This window comes from Colletotrichum costaricense (assembly GCF_030867565.1).
Source record: "Colletotrichum costaricense strain IMI 309622 chromosome Unknown Scaffold_7.1, whole genome shotgun sequence".
Lineage (NCBI taxonomy): Eukaryota > Fungi > Ascomycota > Sordariomycetes > Glomerellales > Glomerellaceae > Colletotrichum > Colletotrichum costaricense.
The window spans coordinates 346305-360131 of record NW_026848236.1 but is presented as its reverse complement, the minus strand read 5'-3'; the positions used below and the strand labels follow the sequence as shown (position 1 = coordinate 360131).

The 13827-nt window shown below is 40.7% G+C and overlaps 4 protein-coding genes across 4 annotated transcripts; 1 reads left to right on the top strand and 3 right to left on the bottom strand.

Annotated features, from left to right (window-relative positions):
* Positions 1–576: 576 nt before the first annotated feature.
* Positions 577–2529, top strand: CCOS01_07319 (TNA1 is necessary for nicotinic acid import into the cell; the record flags this gene model as incomplete). Its single annotated transcript, XM_060455485.1, has 4 exons — positions 577–821; positions 876–945; positions 1348–1444; positions 1520–2529. The coding sequence occupies 4 exons, from the start codon at positions 577–579 to the stop codon at positions 2527–2529; spliced, it is 1422 nt and encodes a 473-aa protein (XP_060313377.1).
* Positions 2530–2602: 73 nt separating this feature from the next.
* CCOS01_07318 (GMC oxidoreductase) lies at positions 2603–4939 on the bottom strand (the record flags this gene model as incomplete). The annotated part of the gene is made up of 10 exons (XM_060455484.1): positions 2603–2689; positions 2774–2786; positions 2837–2997; positions 3071–3361; positions 3415–3824; positions 3883–4096; positions 4164–4236; positions 4287–4369; positions 4435–4784; positions 4906–4939. 10 exons carry the CDS (start codon positions 4937–4939, stop codon positions 2603–2605), a joined length of 1716 nt encoding a protein of 571 aa, XP_060313376.1.
* An 853-nt stretch (positions 4940–5792) lies between these two features.
* On the bottom strand, positions 5793–6632 carry CCOS01_07317 (spherulin-1A; the record flags this gene model as incomplete). Its single annotated transcript, XM_060455483.1, has 1 exon — positions 5793–6632. One exon carries the CDS (start codon positions 6630–6632, stop codon positions 5793–5795), a length of 840 nt encoding a protein of 279 aa, XP_060313375.1.
* A 1733-nt stretch (positions 6633–8365) lies between these two features.
* CCOS01_07316 (uncharacterized protein) lies at positions 8366–9195 on the bottom strand (the record flags this gene model as incomplete). Its single annotated transcript, XM_060455482.1, has 2 exons — positions 8366–8531; positions 8588–9195. The coding sequence occupies 2 exons, from the start codon at positions 9193–9195 to the stop codon at positions 8366–8368; spliced, it is 774 nt and encodes a 257-aa protein (XP_060313374.1).
* Between the last annotated feature and the right edge of the window lie 4632 nt (positions 9196–13827).

Genomic DNA, 13827 nt, shown 5'->3' with positions numbered 1-13827 from the left:
ATTCTTGTGCGACAACCACATCATAATACGCCTTCGGCTTCTCAGCTCTAGCGGCCGAATGATAAAGTGATAGTTCTCTTGTCCCAATTGCTTCTTCGTCTCTCCCCCGCAATCTGCGACTCTTAAACTTCCGTCCATAGTCCTTAGCTTCAAAACTACGGCATCCTTGCATTAACAGCCGTTACAAGGTCGATGCTGTTCAGACGACTGACAGCTTGACATTGAGCGGAGACGGTCGCATTTAGCCTGTTTTTCTGAAGGCACCCTCGTCCTTGTCAAAACGGGCACTTATCTTGACAAGAAGATACCGATAACCCGTTATCACGATTAGAGGAGTGACCCGGACTGAACCTGTCAGAGATCCGATTATTCGACTACCTTAGTCAATAGGTCAATTGTGTACCAATACAGACCTCCTTATTCAGAAACCGACGGCTTCCTGAGACCGAGGAGCGCAGGTATATATCCGTTCCACTTGTGTCTGTTCTCTATGACGGGAGTTTGAAGAAACGCTACTCCTGTACCCATTTATTCTCATCATACCCCTGGAGTTTCCACTGAGGGGCAGCGACAAAGATGTCGACCGAAACCAAGGAAGTAAAACCTTCTGACTTGCAGAAAGCAGCGATGGACTTGACATCGGACAGCAAGTCCAGTTCCGAGGGGCAGACGACGATATGGCCTGAAAGAGAGTTGCCGGAGCTTCTCAGAGACTTGTCAGAAGAAGAATTGAAGAGTCTTGAGAAGAAGTTGATAAGGAAGGTTGACTTGCGAATGCTGCCTACAATGATTCTGATCTATATCATGAATTACCTCGACAGGTCAGCAAGCTGCGTGCGCCGGATAAGTCGACTTTCAGACTAATGATTTCACAGAAATGCCATCGGCTCGGCAAGGCTGGGCGGTTTGGAGAAAGACTTGGGTCTGACTGGCAATGAATTTCAGGTAAGCTGAAACTCAAGCAACTGATGAACTTCAAACCCAGAGGCTTGTAGCTAATTCGGTAATTACTCTAGACTTGTGTTTCGATTCTTTTTGTGGGGTACATCCTGATGCAGGTACCTTCAAACATGTTCCTGAACAAGATCGGACGTCCTGCGATCTATCTGACGGGATGCATGTGCGTTTGGGTTAGTCTGATTCGAAGTTTCTTCTTTCTTTGTCGCGTTCGGGATCGACCGGTTAGATCTCACTGTCGCGTTGGTTGGCGAGCCCATGGCCGCATAGCGTGGGTGTAACGTGACGCATCACTTACAGCACCGGTTGCTGGAATTTATTCATTCGGATCTCGGTTTGTGTAACCATCCTTCAACAGAGCATCATGCTGATGATCATGCAAACTACCAGGGCGTGTTATGTGCCTGTAGCGGCGCAACACATAGCTTTGGCGGACTGGTGGCAACTCGATTCTTTCTTGGGTTTGTTGAAGCAGCCTTTTATCCAGGTGAGTAAAGAATGGTACCTCGCCCGTAAAAAATAACTGCAGAGAAAGAAAATCCTAACGAACGAGTGGTATCAGGCTGCCTCGCAACTCTCAGCTCATGGTACATTCGTAAAGAACTTGGCGTCCGTACCGGACTATTCTACAGCGGCTCCATGCTTTCGGGGGCTTTCTCGGGTCTAATCGCAGCCGGCATCACGAACGGCATGGACGGCGCCCGCGGCCTGCTAGCCTGGCGTTGGCTCTTCATCATCGAGGGATCGCTTACCGTCGCTATTGCCCTCGGCGCGTTCTTCGTGCTGCCAGACTTCCCAGCCAATACCAAGTGGCTGACAGACCAAGAACGACAGCTGGCCATGTGGCGCATGGAAGTCGACGCTGCGGGCGAGGAGGACTGGACGAGCTCATCATCGCAGCCCATCTTTGAAGGCTTCAAGATGATCTTGGTTGATCCTATCAACTGGATTCTTGTCGTACTTGTCTACGGCGCCGCGTCCTCGATTTCGATTAATAGCTTCTTCCCCACCGTCGTTGCGAGTCTCGGAAAGGATCGCATCACAACGCTGCTTCTTACTTCGCCGCCTTACCTCTTGGCATGCATCGTTTGCGCGGCAGTATCTTGGAACGCCGACCGTATGAACGAGAGGTACTGGCACACCGTCGCCCCGCTGGCTTGCTCGCTCGTCGGATTCATCATCTCCAGCGCCGCGACAGGCATTGGGCCCCGATACTTTGGTGCCATGATCATGCTTCCTGGGATCTATACTGGCTTTAATATGTCCATGGTTTGGACTGCTAACACGATCTATCGACCTACGGCGAAGCGCGCCGCTGCGGTGGCGTTTAACAACGCGTTTTCTACGCTCTCAGGCATCTACGGATCTTACTTGTACCCCAACAACGCGACGCCGAGGTTCGTCTTAGCTTTCAGTGTGAATGCCGCGATGGCGTTGATGGCGATTGTTGCTGCCACTGTGTTGCACTTTGTTTTGAAGAGAGAGAACAAGAAGTTGGAGATGAGGGAGCAAGAAGCTGAGGCTGCTGGGCAGGCGCAACTCATTGGAAAGGGTTTCAGATATCTTATTTGAAGGTAGAATGCTGGAATGGATTCACGAAGACAAGTTTTCTCATTTAGCATACTCGTCCATTCTTGACTAACTATTAGATCTTCTCTTTCCTCTTGGTATCAAGCCCGTAGTCTCGCGCAATCTTTTCTGCGGCCAGTTGCCCAATAACATAGGCAACGATCTGAGGATCTAGAAGCACTTGTCAGCAATGAAATACACGAAGCTATTGAACGCGACGTAGAAGGTGAGCTTGTAGCAAACTTACGACCACTGTTGAACTTTTATCAGCAACTATCTTGTATCACTTTAAAGAAGATGAGAAACGTACCTGGGTAGTATAGTTGTCACACTTAGATCCGCAACCCGCAAGCCGTTCAAGCCATGAACTCGAAGGTCTCCGTTGACACAGCTGCCATCTCGCTCGCTCTTACCCATCTTCACGCTGCAAGATGGATGCCATAGTCCCGCCACGTTCTCTTGGATGAAGTCCTGGAAGCTCAGTCAGCGCTATACTTAGAAAAGTGCAACTACCCCTAATTGCTGAGATAAGCTTCAAACTCACATCAATATCCTTGTCGCTCTCCGACTTTGGTGCAAATATCGGCCTGACGAAATGGTCTTTCATTGTGCTGGTCTTGAGGAGATTGAGTCCTTCTCTTAGCGCTTCTCGCAGGTTTACCAAATCGAAGGGGTTGCTGAGATACTTCGGGTCAATCAGAGGGGGGTCCGCAGGGTCGGCTGAAGCCAATTTGATTGTTCCTCGAGAGACAGAGTTCATGTTTGCAACGAATACCGAAAAGAATCCGTCGCTAGACATTTCGAAGACATGATCAGGAGGAATCAAGGGTCCAATCTGTAGGTTGACTTTAGTTGAGGGTCATGCTCTTCAGCCCTAGTACAACTTACGACAAGCTCATAGCTAGGGACACCTTCCTCGAGCAGATAGCCTTTCACATCAGCGGGAAGTTTCTTGAATTCAGGCGACTCATAAGCCCGGTCATTCTTGAGGAAAGCATGCGGAACAGACGAGAAATGTCCCAAAAGCGGTCCGTTCCCACTTTCTGCGAGTTGCTTCACGGCCTCCTCGTACTTGCTTGGGTCAGAGAGCCCCATCCTATCAGTGAAGCCGGACTTCATCTGAAAGCAAGTCACAATCATGGGGTGGTCTGTAAAGGACTTCCCCACACCATTGAGGTTCTTGACTACGGGGATTCCGAGGGCACCCAGGTCTGCTTGAGGTCCGATACCTGAAAGTAGCAGTAGACGGGGACTGTCAAGGGCGCCGGCTGATAGAATGACTTCGTTCTTCGCTCGAACTGAAGCTCCAGGGTCAGTGAATCGCCAGGTATCAACTGGGCTTTTACGCAAGCTTACCCTGCGAACCATCTTCCTTCAGAACACCCACAGCACGATCCTTCTCAAAGATGATTTTGACCACACGACTCTCGGTCAGAACGGTCAAATTTGCTGGAACATTCTTCTCGAGGAATGCAGATGCACCGGTTACTCGGACACCATTCAGACTAGTTGTCGAGTTCAGCGAGAAACCAATTGGGTCACCATCGTTGGGGTCAAGGTTGCGCTTGTGCTATCATGGGGTCAGCATCACTGTCCACTGCCTCACCCATTGTCGTCTGGCTTGTCAATCAACCCACCCCGAGATCAACTCCAGCGTCGATAAAGGACTTTGTTTCTCGTTCCACGTGTCCGATGGAGACGTCGATGGGCCTGATTAATGTCAGAAAAGTGGATCACTGCAATGAAAAGTGACTTGTTACCCAGAGAAACCGTGATACTTCGGATCGGGCTTCACATATTCAGCCCACTCCTTGGAAAGATCATCAAGGTGGAGGTTTTCCAGCTTTTCGAAGTCAGCTCGAGACCAAGATAAGGTGAAATCTCTCTTCAAAACTGGTTTTGACTTACCTTCCTAACCCTCTCAATGACGGATTCAAATCCCCAAGCATCATCACCTGCGGCCGCAGCCCAGGCATCGAACTCGGCGCGCGCGCCAAGTGACCAAACCTGGAAGTTGGTAGCACTCGACCCTCCTAGACCCTTGCCACGAGCCTGTGGCACCTCGCGATTTTTTGCATGCTCCTGCGGCGTCGAGGCATAGCCGTAGTCGAGACCCGGCTGTGCGATGGTGCTGAATCTTTCAGCCGTACGCCTATACTCGGGTTTGCTGATGTCACCGCCACCTTCTAACAACGCAACACGGGGCTTCGATGCCGTGTTTGCGAGGCGGGAGGCGAGAAGGCACCCCGCTGTGCCGCCTGATCGTCGTTTGTTGTTGTTAGTGCGGTTTCTCCTCTCGTGAGGGGTTCGTTGTGATATCCGAGGATGAAGAGGCGTGACCCCTCACGGCAACCTTGTCTCCAGGAACATTGAACTTACCACCGACGACTATGAAGTCGAATTCTTGCGTCATGATTGAAATTCGACGGTGATTGAGAAAAGGTTTGATACAAAGTTGGGTTGCGTCGGGCGCTATTTGAGTCAAAGTTCACATCTACCAGCTTGCTTTTTTATACTCCAGCGAGCTGAGAAAGTGTCTCTCGTTTATACACACAAGCCACCTGACCTCCGCACCTAAGACTCTAGGCTGAGAGATCATCTCTCTAGCGGCGAAACTATCGGCAAATGTGCGCGGCATCGCATTGTTTTCCCCTGGTTTCCATCTAGCCTTACGTGGGGTCGCGGGGCAGTCTGCAGCGCTTTGGACAGCCCGCGAAGGAAGCTTGAGTTGTATTGGTGATCCTCGCACGTCCAACGCGAGGTTGGCATTTCGCCCGATGCGATGCAACTCTGACACTACGACTTTGAGGCGTGCTGATGTAACTCAAGTTCGCAATATCGAAGAGCTCGTTGGCCAAGGTGAAGGGGTCTACTTTTCCGACAGCATTTGGGACTTGTGAGGATGGCATTCCCCAAATCATCTGTGACTATTTCTTAGGTACCTATGTGGGTTGCATTGCACAATCGTAACCGAATGAAGCGGCTCGACAACTCAACAGCTTTTGTATTATCGAGCCACACTGTTCAGTGAGGTGAAGCAAAAAACAAAGATGAGTAGAAGAATGTATTGACAGTGCCTAAACAAGATATTTGATACCCAAAATCTAAACGCCAGTGAGCCAATGTCCTTGGCTATGCAACCCACGCTATGCCCCTCCAAATGAACTTCAATGCCTACGCTGAAATGCTGACTACCTGTCATGCTCCATACAACAATGCATATTTACAATTGCCATCCCAATCACAGCCCATCAATCGTCACGAGTCTAGTTCTGGGGCGCGCCAAAGATCTCGTTGAGGTCGCGCTTCGCGTTGCGCTTGATGCCGCACTTGTTCAAGCAGGCGTCGATGCCGAGAGCAATGTTAGCAGGGATGTGCTTACGGAAGCTCTCAAGATCGGCACCGTCAATCGTCTGCACGCCGCCGAGGGTGGCAGAGACGACATCCGGGCGGAGGTTGAAGAAAGCTTGAGCAACCTGCTCGACACCGGGGTCGACGTTGTTGAAGCCGGCAACGAAGACGGCATCCTCGCAGTCGGGGTTGAACTCCTGGTGGATCGCGCCCTGGGGGAAGACGGACATTTGATACGTCTCCATGGTGTTGGCGATGGGGTCGAGGCCGTTCTCGACGACGAAGTTGGTGACAAGGCGGCCCTTGACGATCACGTTGAGCTCGGTGGCGCGGTTGTGGACGTGGGCCGTGTTCATGCCGCAGGGGCCGAGGAAGCCGAGGGTCATGGCGGCGCCGTTGCCGATGAGGGCCGGGAAGGTCTTTGCCGTGGCGGAGGTGGAGAAGCCACCCTTGCCGCGGGACTCGGAGCCCTCGGGGGCGCCGGAGTCGTTGAAGTCGAAGACGAAGTCGCCGGGCTGGTTGAGGAGGCGGACGCGCTCTTGCTGGGTGGGTGCGGTCATGAGCTTTGTGATAAGGTCTGCGTTGCCGGCGCGGGTGTTGACGGGGACGATGGGAGGAAGGACATTGTCGATGGAGCTGGTGTCGGTTTGGGTGGAGATGGTGGCGGAGGAGGAGGGGTGGTTTGGGTTGGTGGTCGGCGCGGCCAGAGCAGCGGCGGAGAAGAGGATGGAAGAGAGAATGGTGGAGGTGTACATCTTGACTACTTTATGTATTCTTTTGCTGTAGGAATGACAGACAGGGTATCCGAGCTGACAAAGGAGACAAGGAAAAGAGAAATAGGAAAGATGAAAATGCGGAAAGCGAACTTGTTGGCTTGTTGATGCTGTGATGTGTGTGATGATGAGAGGAAAGAGAAACGAAGAGGCGTTCAATAAGGCTGTTATATAACTTCATTGCGACACAAAAGGATTGCAGTATTGTGGACTTCATCAAGTGGCCGCAGATGAGCGTCAGCCTCATTCGATCCCACAAGCATACATCTTAGGTGTAGGTTGGTTAGGTTGGTAATTCCCACGATATGGGGCACAGCATCCTTCTGCTGATGGCTTTGGAATCATACCAACATAGGCTACAACAAGACATCACTCATTTTCCCGATGGGTGCAAAATGTCAGCTTAGTTGTTGCCTCGTTACTGAATCTGGCCTCATGTTGCTGACCAGCAATCTCAACAACCTGGCCATGAGTCCAGAATATTGCAGTCTTGGGATGGCAGCTGCATGTTTGTGCTGACGGTCCCCAGGGCTGACGTCGGCGGTGCACGGTAGGCGTGCCAGTCTCTTGGGTCCCTTCTGGGAAACAAACAGCGAAACATGGTGGGGAGGGGCGGGAGTCTGTTCGTCCGGAGGAGTGTTGTCAGCATTTAGTCGTTGGTTGGAGCTGCCAAGTAGGGCTGTGGGATTTGGGCGGTCTATGTTTAACTGTTTGCTTTTTTATCCTCCCGTTCCACGTGATACTTTTCAGTCAATCTGCTTCTAGTCTTGCAGACTGGTCGGTGTCTCTCAACCATGTTTGGTGCCATGGTCACGATAGGTAAAGTACTTGAGAAGTTCCTGACAGTCCATCCCGAACCAAGTCAGTAGATATTCGCCAGTGAACTTTAACACTAAATTTGCAGTGACGTCCTCTGCCAGCACTAAGGTACCTGTGGAAACTCGCCTGGCAAGATGCCCAACCCAACAAATACATGAACCGTAGCGCATCGTGGAACCTAGTAGTTCATGGCCAACATTGAAATCAGTTGCGGTTACTTTCAGTCATTGAAGAGAAAGTTGATTCCAACTTAGAAACTGTAGACTGCATGTTGACGGAGAGGAAATCCTTCCAAGGCTGATGGGCCAATAATCCCTGCTTCGAGCCCACCCACTGCTCTTGGTAGTGCTTACATGATTAGAACAGGCTGCAGAATTTAGCTGTGCGGCGGGGAGGCGAAGCAGCTATCCTAAGCTTAATAACGAGCTGCGCATTCTAATTTCGTCCTAATTCAATCCTTTGTTTATTCACCGGCTGCGCATGCAGGTCGCGAACTCTTCACCCAAGACAGTTCCCTAGGCAGCACCAAACGTGCAGCTCCTCTCCAGATGCATGGAAATCCTTTTCAATGTGTACTTGATAAGATATGTCCGAATATGTTATCATTTACTGCAAGACCAGAGTATCTGGCGCTGGTAATGACACGGGAGGCTTAACGAGGAAGAAGATTTCACGTCTCAGGTATTACCTCAGCGGATCATTGCTGGACGGCACGGTTCAATTATTCCACGGCGACGCGACCGAAAGACTTTCTATCAGATGCGATGTTATAGGTGACATCATTCCGATATTCCATGCAATGAAGGAGCACTTCTTTCTGCACCAACTTCTCGGGCTAAATGATGGTGAAATAAGGTCACGTCCATATATGTTCTTTCATCAAACCAAATTTTGGCTCAGAGATCTTTTATAGGTGCATCCCCTTCAGTCTTGCCAGTGCCATACTTCTTTACCTTGTTCTTGCTAGCATCCTTATCCGCAGCGAAAGCTTCAACCTCTTTACTGTCCATGACCTTGATGACGTTGTCCGCTTGCCACTTCTTGAACGAGAACCCAACGCCCCTAGGATATGTGATTAGCTTGATAATGGGCGTTCCTCATGTCCGTGATGAGCTTACTCATGGCTGTAGTCCTTGTCATTGGCCTGGTCCTTGTGGTACTTGACCTGAATGAAGTCGCTGTCGACGGTGCCAGGATCCAGGCTAAGACTAACAAGCGCATTGATCGTCGCAGTCTTTGGGATGAGCTTAAAAGTCCAGCTTTGCTCGTTCCTGAACTGAATTAGGTCTCGGTCATTCTTCACAATCTCGTACCCTTCGTTCACGCTCGCCTTGAAGAGCTTAGGCAAGGCGAACCACTGCCCTGCCATCTTGTACCGGTCGTTGGCGTAGACAAACTGGTCGTCGTAGACGCAGTCAGCGGTGTACCGCTTCACGCGCTCGACTGTGGGCTCCATTGAGTACAGCGCGATGATGTCGTCAATCAAGCGCTGACGCGCTGGAGAGAGGGGAATTGACTTGGATGGGTTGGGGTGGTAATCCTCAGTGGTCGAGGTCTGGCGGACTTCAAACTCTTCTCCTGGGGTGGCAGAGGTTTTGCCGGGAAAGTTGATGTGCCCGGAGTCTGAAGACATCTTAGTAGTAGTATGCAATGTACGATGAAAGCTTCTGGGGGATTGTGAACAGACTGTTGCGAAAAGTTGTGTTCTGAAAGCAAATCTCGACATAGATGAAGCTCCTTGTCACGAGTTATGGCACGCAGCAATGGGCATACGGAGTATAATAAAAGTGGCTTAATATATTAAAATAAAAATAAATAAAAAAAAAAGGTCTATATATACGATATCTAAAATAGATACGTAATTTAGTACGTAACGGGTACTTTATAAAATACGGTTACTATTCCTATTACGTAATATACCCCCTAATTATTATTATTAAAGAGCTATTATACCCGAAATAGAACCTCTAAATACCCTTATAAAGGCCCGATTTAATTAAATATAAATAAAAAAGAAAAAATATAAAAGATATACGTTTTTTAAACTACGTTTATTATAAATATATCTTTTTATTTAAAATAAATAGAATTTTAACTTAGAATAGCGCGTATTTTATTACTTTTAGTATATAAATTATTAAAAGCGAGGTTACTTAGCTTCTTTATATATATTTAAATTCTCGTAGCGTTACTTAGCTATTATTTTTTTTTTTTTTTAACTTTTTTATAGTTATTATAAGTACCCCTATTTATTATATATACGTACTTATATTATTAAATTGTTTACTAATTTTATTTTAAATATAAATATTTAATATATTTAAAAATAATAATAAGTTTTATATAATTTTTATAATACTTTTTATATATATATTATATAGTTTATTAAAAATTTAAATAAGTAATAATATTAATAAGCCCCTCTAAGTTATTATTCCCCCCTATAACTTCTTATTTATTTATTAAGGCCCGGTTATTAAGCTCTCCCTTTTTAACTAAGAGGATATTAAAATTATTAATTAAAATACTAAGAACTTTATTAAATTCGAGGCTCTTTTTAATAATTATAATAAGGGTAATAATAAGGTAAATAATAATAATAAGAGCTTTAATAAGCTTTTACTTATCTCCTCCTTAGAATTTAAAAATAAAAATAAAATTAGTTTAAATAATAAGCTTTTTAAAAAAAGTATATTATATATTATTATTTTAAAAATTTATATTTAATATTATTTTAAAGTTTAAAAAACGCAAAGCTAGTTTTTTTTAAAAAAATAATAAAAAGTAAAAAAGAATATTAAAAAATAAAAATACCCCCCGTAATAAGTATAGTTTTTTTTATTATTCTAGGCCTATTTAATATATACTTAGTTTTTAAAAAGCTTAAGAGAGAGGCTCCTAAGGAACGGGAGGTTTAGTACTTACCCTATTTTAAAATAGCCCTTTAATATATTAATTTTAAAAATAGTAGTTATTATTTTATAAAAAATAGTAGTTAATATATATACTATTTTAATAGCTATTTAGCTATAGAATATATTAATATATTAATCGTTTTATAATTAATAGCCTAGGCTTTTATTAAAGCTATTGTAAATAGCGCTTCTTTTTTTATAAATATATTATTCTTTTTATTATTAAAAAATATATTCTTAATTATAATTTTAATAAAATATTAATAAGCTCTGCGTTATTATTTATTATATAAAAAATAATAAGAAGATATATAAAAACTATATTAGGTTTTATATAAAGAACTTTTTTTTTATACGCCCCCTACCCCTTTTTCTAAGTATACTTATATTATTAATTATACTTATTATAATCGTTTATAACTAGCTTTTTATTATACTACCCGCTCCTATACCTTAGGTTATTAATTTAATAATCGTTCTATTTCTCGCGCCCCCCGCTACCCCTACTATTCTTAATTTTATAAATTTTAAAATATATAAAGCGCGTTTTTTAATATATATACTTACCCTCTTTATTAACAACGCTATACTCCTAATAATTATATACTTTATAAACTAAGAATTTAAATAATAAGTATAAGCCTAGGTCTTATTTTTATATATATATACCTTATAAAATAAAGTTATTTTAAAAGTTTAGGCCTTTAGGCTAAGAAAAGTTTTATTTTATTTATTTAGGCCTTCGGGCTATACTCTAAGTTCTATTTATTATCTATTTTTAAGTATTAAGTTTTTCTAAATATAGCTTAAATTAATTATTTTTAACTATTTTAACTATTTATAATAACTTTTTACGTATTATAGAGGTTAAGAAGTATATAAAAATATTTAAACTTAGCTTATAAAAAGTTTTTAATAAATCTATTTATTAGTATATTTTTTTATTAATATATAAATAACCTCGAAACTATCTTTAGTATATTCTTATTTTAGCTATATATTTTATATATTAATATAACGAAGTTAAGTAGTTATTCTTTTCTCTTCTTTTATAATAAATCGAATCGTTTATTAATTATCGTAGTTAACTAACTATACTTTTCCTAGGTTAAGGGTAATATTTTTAAAAAAAGCGCTTTAGAACTATAGTTTTTTTTATAATTTCTTTAAAATAAAGAAACTTAGTTTTAATAATTAATATTAAAATAGGGTGGGGCGATTAGTCTTAGTAGTTCTTTTTTAAAGCTAATTAAGTATAAGTATTTATAGGAGGGCTAATCGGAATAAAATATAAAAAAAGGGCCCTAATTAAAAATAGTAAGTTTAATAGCGCGGATTTTTATTTTAATTATATATATACTTTTTAAGATCGAACTAGAGCTTTTTTAATAATTTATTTTTAAACGTAATAATATAAAATAATTAAGAAGTCTACTTTTTTAATTTAGTTAATATTATCCTCTTTTTTTTAATTATAACTCCGTTAATTAAAGCCGTATTAACCCGATTAAAAGAGGTATTTTATATTATTTTTATAAATATTAGTAGTTTTTTTAAAGTACCGTACTATAAGAGTCCTTTATACCCTATACGTTTTTAATAATCTCCTTTTTTAAAAATCCCTTTTTTATTAAATAAGAGAATAAATAAGAGAAGACCCGATTCGATTAGAGAAGTTTTAAATAATTAATTAAGGAGAATAATATAATAATTAAAATAAATATAAGTAATAAGACTTTAATTTAAAAAAAGTAACTAAATAATTAAAATACGAAAGTAAAAACGTATAGGAAAGGACTTTTTATTTAATAAAATAGGGGATATAATAAACTTTAAAAAGCGAACGAGATAAAAAATAGAGGAGAACGCGGATATATAGGACTAAATTAGGCTTAAATATAAAACGTTATAATAATATAATAAGACGAATAATAAGTTAAAATTAAAACTAATAGAACGTTTTAATAAGTATAACTAGTTATTTAATTAAACTATTCCTTATTAATCGATATAGCTTAGAGACTTAATAATAGACTTATTTAGAAGTACGGATACGTCGGACTAAGGGTATTTATAAAACTAGTTTTTAACTAGACCTATTAGTAATTTTAATTAGTATTATTATAAGCTTAATACGACGTCTAATTAAAACTTTAGTTATATACTTAGTAAGGATTAAGAAGAACGGCTTAAATTACGTTAATTAGAATAATAATTACGCTCTAGTTATTAAAACGGCTCTTTTCCTCCCTTTTTAAACTCTATTTAAAATAAATAGACTAATATAAAACTATCGAAATTATAAATAAAATTAACGAACTATACTTTTAATAACCTCGGATTATAAATATAAATAACTAATACGTTATTTTTATTATTATTAGTACCCCTTAAGACGTTTAATCGTACGAACTTAACCCTTTTATTTTAAATAGACTGTTTATTAAACTAGCTTTTATAGTTTATTAAGATTTATAAATTATAGAATTATTAAATAATAAAAAAGCTACTCTTTTTAATAGATCTACTTACTAATTTAATTAGAAAAAGCTAGTTATAGTTTAAGTTAAAATAAATACTTTAATTAATACTTTTTTAAATACTATTACTACTTAGATTTAAATAGCTACGTTTTAAACTAAAAGCCCTATAATTCTTTAGCTTAATTTAATAGAAAATATAAGTTTTTATAAAATACTATTCCCTAATTAAGAAGGGACTATAGTCTTTAAAAGCGATAATATTATAGATTTTTTAAAAAAGTTCGAGGATTAATACGAGATTAGTAAGGTCCCGGACCGATTTAGGGATAAATTTATTACGTATATTATAAAAAGAGATTATTAAACTCTAGTTAAGGATATAATTAGAGGATTACTCTAAGCCTAAGCTAAGGATTTTTTTTTAAAAAAGTACGGGAAATAAAATACTAACCGCTTTTTAAATAAAGAAAAGTAAATTAAAAAAGTTACTAAGGGATTACTTATTTCGTTTTCTAATCTAAACTTTATTTAGGTACTATTTACTAAGATTAATAATATAATTACTCTTATTAAATAATAAAACCTCTATATTATAATTAATAAGAGCTTAATTAAAGCTATATATAAGTAGTTCTATATTAATATTATAAAAAATAATAATAAAAGAAGTCGGGGTTATTTTAAATAGCTTTATTAAATTAATAAAGTACGCGAGGTTTAAAATAAGACTTTTTAACGTAATTATATATAAAAAAAAGTATAGCCTATTTTTTATAAATAACTAAAATTAACCCGAGCCCTTATTACGGCCCCCTACTTTTTAAATATATAAAAATACTTAGTATTAATATTCGAATTGTTAATAATATTACTAGTTAATAATAAAGGTCTAGGTTACTTAAGTAGTTACTAATAATATTACTAATTCTAACCTAACTAACGGAATAAGTAAGCTAAAGA